This window comes from Oncorhynchus mykiss, chromosome 28 (genome assembly GCF_013265735.2).
Source record: "Oncorhynchus mykiss isolate Arlee chromosome 28, USDA_OmykA_1.1, whole genome shotgun sequence".
NCBI lineage: Eukaryota > Metazoa > Chordata > Actinopteri > Salmoniformes > Salmonidae > Oncorhynchus > Oncorhynchus mykiss.
The window spans coordinates 2,611,501-2,617,500 of NC_048592.1; the positions used below are offsets into that span (position 1 = coordinate 2,611,501).

The 6,000-nt window shown below is 43.3% G+C and overlaps 1 protein-coding gene across 19 annotated transcripts in view; it reads left to right on the forward strand.

Annotated features, from left to right (window-relative positions):
- The window catches only part of LOC110508342 (muscleblind-like protein 1), a 105,732-nt gene that overhangs the window by 88,667 nt on the left and 11,065 nt on the right, over positions 1 to 6,000 (forward strand). For 9 of the 19 annotated variants that reach the window (XM_036967000.1, XM_036966999.1, XM_036967001.1 and 6 more), the window contains 6 exons: positions 250 to 420; positions 613 to 663; positions 898 to 1,110; positions 2,520 to 2,759; positions 3,972 to 4,025; positions 5,033 to 5,186. In XM_036967000.1, coding sequence (XP_036822895.1) covers positions 250 to 420; positions 613 to 663; positions 898 to 1,110; positions 2,520 to 2,759; positions 3,972 to 4,025; positions 5,033 to 5,186 — 883 coding nt within the window. The remainder of the gene's footprint in view (positions 1 to 249; positions 421 to 612; positions 664 to 897; positions 1,111 to 2,519; positions 2,760 to 3,971; positions 4,026 to 5,032; positions 5,187 to 6,000) is intronic. The other 10 variants (XM_036967008.1, XM_036967011.1, XM_036967009.1 and 7 more) reach the window with 3 other exon arrangements.

A 6,000-nucleotide genomic window follows, 5' to 3' on the forward strand; every position in this document is an offset into this window, starting at 1 on the left:
TCCTTTAAGTTTGTTTTCTCTAAAAAAACAATTTTGCTCAAAACATTTTTTGCGTGTACTTAACTGTATTTATACCTGGGATATCGCTTTTCAACAGTAAAAGTTCAAGAATCACTGCAGGACGTCTTTAAAGCAGTGCTGTCTGAATCAACTTACTTTACTTTGACACATTGCTTCTCTCTCTTGCTGTCCAAACACCCCCCCCCCCCCCCCCCCCCCTCACTCCCCTTTCACATCTCCCTCTCTCAGGGCCGTTGTTCCAGGGAGAACTGTAAGTACCTGCACCCTCCTGGCCACCTAAAGACCCAGCTGGAGATCAACGGCAGGAACAACCTCATCCAACAGAAGAACATGGCCATGCTGGCCCAGCAGATGCAGCTCGCAAACGCCATGATGCCCGGCACACAGCTACAGCCTATGGTGAGACAAATACAGTAGGGATGTGAAGTCACACACATACACAATGGTGAGAGAACACACACATGCACAAATGTGCGCACAAATGCACACATACACACACATACACGTGAGTGGAAAAGAATATAACTGAACTGTGACTGAATCCCAGGACCTGAAACCCCTCTTCATTTTATTCAACCTTTGCCAATCCAGGTTAGTCTCTATGACCTGGTCCAAGACAGCAACAGGTTCAGTTTACATCAAGTAATTACATGACAACACTTACAGTCGGCTGCATCTCAAATGACACTCTATTCCCTATATAGTGTACTACTTCTGACCATGCAGAGCCCTAAAGCAGTGCACTATATAGGGAATTCAGTATCAGTGTAGATAAGCCACATAACATTGAATACAGTACATTTAACATACCAGGAAATATAACCTCTCACCTTTGACCCTTGTCTCTATCCACCCGCCCCCTCCTCCCGTTTGCAGCCTATGTTCTCTATGGCACCAGGCCTGGCCACCAATGCCAGTGCGGCGGCAGCAGCCTTCAACCCGTACCTGGGCCCGGTATCGCCCGGCCTGATGCAGGCAGAGATCATGCCCAGCCCGCAGGTCCTCATGGCAGGCCACCCCAACCACGGCCAGGTCCCCAATGCTGCAGCCGCAGCTGCACAGAAACTCATGAGGACAGACAGACTGGAGGTAAGCGATTCAGATTGACGGACCCCCCCCCCCCGCTCCAGCAGCCTGTGCTGATTCTAGGCCACAACATGCTGTGTTAACATATAACATAAAGCCAGTGCTGCCCTCTGCTGCCCTTCAAATGCCATGTTCAACACACAGTGACTTTGCTCAATGCTTATGTCTGTATGACTAACCACGTTTCCATCTACCGTAATTTCTGGACTATTAAGCGCACCTGAATATAAACCCCACACACTGAATTATTAAAAAATATGTATTTTGTACATAAATAAGCGCACATGTCTATAAGCCGCAGGTGCCTACTGGTACATTGAAACAAATTAACTTTACACAGCCTTTAAACGAAACACGGCTTGTAACAAAAATAAATAGGCTTTTAAACGAAACACGGCTTGTAACAAAAATAAATAGGCTTTAACGAAACACGGCTTGTTACAAAAATAAATAGGCTTTAACGAAACACGGCTTGTAACAAAAATAAATAGGCTTTTAAACGAAACACGGCTTGTAACAAAAATAAATAGGCTTTAACGAAACACGGCTTGTAACAAAAATGTAAAAAATAGCAGTAAACAGTAGCCTACCAAGAAAGTCATTGGTCACTATCTTCCTCCTCCTGTGCACTGAAACGACTGAAGTCATCTCCTTCGGTGTTGGAATTGAATAGCCTCAGTTGAAACACCTCGGCCGTCTGCTCTCTGTGTGTTGACCCAGTCTTCAAGCTTATTTTCTAGTTCGGGCCATCTGCTTTTCTTCCCTCTGAAAGCTTTTGTTTTCTTTTTGCAGTCAGTTCCTCACACTGCTGTTTCCAACGTCTTATCATCCACTAATTAAGGCCAAGCTCCCATGCAGCAGCTCTATTTCCTTTTCCAACAGCCAGATCGATCGCCTTCAACTTGAAAGCTGCATCATATGCATTTCTCCGTGTCTTTGCCATGATGAGGGTGACAAAATGACTACCGTAATCAGAATGATGGGAAGTTTGAGCGCGCTCGATTTACGTCAGATTATGTGACGGTGCTCAGTTTTTTTGGCGGCATGAATCTTGTGAAAGCGGGAAAAATCCATAAATTAGCCGCATCATTGTATAAACCGCGAGGTTCAAAGCGTGGTGAAAAAGTAGCGGCTTATAGTCCGGAAATTACGGTACAGTTTTTGTGTGTAAAGCCGTATAGTTGTGATGGAAACAGGAAGTTTTGGTCCAATTTTATAAATGCTGATAGATAATGAAATTAATTAATTATGCGTTAATATGAATTATGAAAATGAATTATGCGATAAATGGCAGTGGATATTTTAGAATATTCGCATGAAAATCTGTCGCCAATTGGATGGAAACCAAACTAGTGTGTATCAATGTATATCCATGTATTCATCCCTCCCCCACACCCTCTCACCCTCGCCAGGTGTGTCGTGAGTACCAGCGGGGCAACTGCTCCCGGGGGGAGAATGACTGCCGCTTCTCCCACCCCTCCGACAGCACCATGATCGACACCAACGACAACACGGTCACCGTGTGTATGGACTACATCAAGGGCCGCTGCTCCAGGGAGAAGTGCAAGTACTTCCACCCTCCGGCCCACCTGCAGGCCAAGATCAAGGCTGCACAGCATCAGGTGAACCAGGCCACTGCCGCCGCAGCCATGGTGAGTAGTCCGCCATCTTGGATCATCTAGGAAACAGTCGCATTGTAGGAATGAGGAAATACACACAGTAGGATGAAGCTGCCCGTAGTCACAGATCTAAGGTCAGTTATGGGTTTTGACATTGCAATGGATATGGTTAGGATTTGGGGAGGGTAAGCCAAGAAACTGATCTTAGATATGTGCCTACAGGCAACGTCTCCATTATATTATATGGCTCAGTCTTTTTCTCTACCTGATGGCGTTAGCTGATAAAAGAAACACAGGCGTTTAGCTTATCTAACTGATCGTATCTGTATCTTCATCCTCTGTCTCCATGTGTGCTTCCCCTGCATAGGTTCCTCTTGGCATTCAATGCATTTAATGTGCTTATCGGACTGCAGTCTAAGTCTAATATAACAATGGTCATTCCTCTCTAGCTGAACATCCACAGCTAAACTAGCGTTGTAACACTTGTCTATTGTTCCTAGTATTTGCCATGCTTTGTATGAAGAGCAGAAAACAAACGTTGTGGTGTTTAATCATTGTAATGAGACAATGACTATGATGTGCACAGTGAAAGATTCGAGTGTATGGCTTTTTGATCATTTAATAGTCCCATTTGTCACACTTTAAACATTCTATAGCTCATATTGCTTAATAAAGGCTTCATAAACCCTTTATAAGGCCTGCATAGATGCTTCATAATCATTTATAAGCAAATGTCACACTATATAAAGGGGATATAACAGGTCCTTACATCTGGTGCTATACCAGATGTGGTATAAACCCTATACTACACTTCATCAAGTATGACATTTGTTGTAGACCTTATAAAGGGTTTATGAATGCTTCATAAGTTATATTTATTTGAAAGTGTGATCATATCACTCAATGCCCAGTGTTTTGAAGTAATGACAGTGTGCATTCCATTTTATTCTTGTTTACATCTTTTCACAGTATTTGATTTAGCTAGACCATTATTGAACTCATGACCATGTACTGTACTGTAGCTCTCAGCCGTAGTACTGTAGTGTCTACACACTGTGCATGCCCTAGTCATGTTATCCCCTTGTATACTGCATTCCAATGATTTGTTTTTTATTTGTTGTTTTTTTCTCACCTACCCGAACTGCACTGCTGCCCCCATGATGCACCTCTGCTTGCTGGTTTATGTTAATGCGCTTGAACCCCATTGGCCCATTGCCATCATGTGCTCGCTGCCTGCTAATTAAGACTCAGTCGGCTGTCAAATCACTGAAGCGACCCCTCGACGCAACCTTTGACCTGGTACTATGACCTTTCACCTTTTAGCTTGGCATGTGGCTTTGTCGTAGTGCAATGTCTTAACCCAGATATAGCTACTTTAATTATTGTTTGTTGTCGTAATGTGTTTTCTTTTCTCCTGTTGCTATATGTGTCATTATTGCCTGTGATAAACTGATTGTGGCTTCCTTCCCGGCTTTGACTGAATTGACCATCTCCACCATGTTTGCGATAAAAACCTGCTTCCCAAACAAACATCAATTCGACATGGGAATCTGTAAAAAGGGCCACAATCAATTAATCACCTATAGCTTATGTTAACAGTAGGAGAGGGTTGAGGACATTTTAGCTTTTAACAGTAAATGTAAATGGTGGCATGGCTCTAGCTTATGTACAATGTGTTGTAAATCAGTAGTATGTATGTACAGTATATATGCATGTATTTGTTCCTAGTGCATGTCTGATTGAGTGGGATAGGATTAAAGTCATATTGTAGGGATCCATTCCCACCCGAGTTAATAAGATTGCTCATAATTCAATTGATCATGGCGCTAGCAGTGCAGCCCCCTCTCTCTCTATGCTTCCTATCTCTTCCTCTTCTTAGCTGCCTTATTGTTTTATTAATAGATCAATGCTTGCTTTAGTTGCATTAAGTCAGCGCAAGGTGTATTTTTTCGGTATATCCTCCATATTAAGCTTAGTCACTGATTGTATCATGGATATGAATGCTATGTAGCCCCAGTTAGTGCCATGCTCTTGCTTGTGTAGTAATTATGTAGACTGCTGCTTGCTTGCTGGTGTTACACACGGTTACAGTTTGTTGTTGTGATGTTCTTTTATCCTCTAACTTAACAACAATTCTCTTGTTTGTTTTCTTTCCCGTTTTTACTTCCAACACACCCTCTCTCTCACGCCTCCCTCACGCACCTCTTTCTCTCTCATTCTCTCTCGTTGTTTGTTTCTCCTATCTCTCTCTCTCTCTCTCTCTCTCCCCCCGTCCCTCTTTCCCTCCCTCCGTTGGGGCTGGTCAGGGGATCCCCCATAGTGTCATGCCACCCATGCCCAAGCGGGCAGCCCTGGAGAAGCCTAATGGGGCTTCTGCCATGTTCAACACTGGCATGCTCCAGTACCAACACGCCTTGGCCAACATGCAGTTTCAGCAGCAGGCTGCCTTCCTCCCCTCAGGTATGGCTCCCAGGGCGCCCACGTTGCTTTCATATGGTCTCTGTCATACGTAGAACTAAAACGAGTAGACCTGCCTGGACATTGAAGGTAGTTAGAGCTCAGCATTAGAGTTAGAGTACGTAGAAGGCTCCACGCCTCCATCTAAATCTGAAAGTGGTGCAGGTGTTCAGGTTCCCTCACTGGTAATGTGCTTTGGTTTGGGCTGGGGGCTGTGCATGTGGTCAGATGGAGACTGCATTGGGACGTTTCTCCTTTCTGTCCCCTTGCATCTGTTTGGCAACATAATGTATGTCCTGCTTCCATAATCAACTGCTACACTTTTTTGATTCTGTCTTGAGCGTGTGTGTATGCTATGTGTCACTATTATGATTATTATTATGACTTTAACTATTTATATTAATTGATTGATGATTGCTATTACTATTATTATCAATGTTTATTACACATTAATATCCATGTTTTTATCTGATCTGTGTTGACTCTCTACCTGATTCTCCCTATTGGCTAGTTTAGTCAGCACCAGGGTTGGGGTTAATTCCATTTCAATTCCAGTCAATTTAGAAACATTGAAATTTCAATTCCAATTCTCTTCAATGGTTTTCAATGAGATATGTGGAATTGGAATTAGGTTTACATTCTGAATGAACTGGAATTTAAATGGAATTTACCCTAACCCTGGTCAGCACACCTGTATTTCCACTGATGACTACTTACTGTGTTACTGAATGCTGTCCAGTTAATTAATTAATCTGATCTCTTCCTTCATTCTAACGAACCTTATGACGGGCTGTTTTGATTTCTCTTCCCCTTTTCC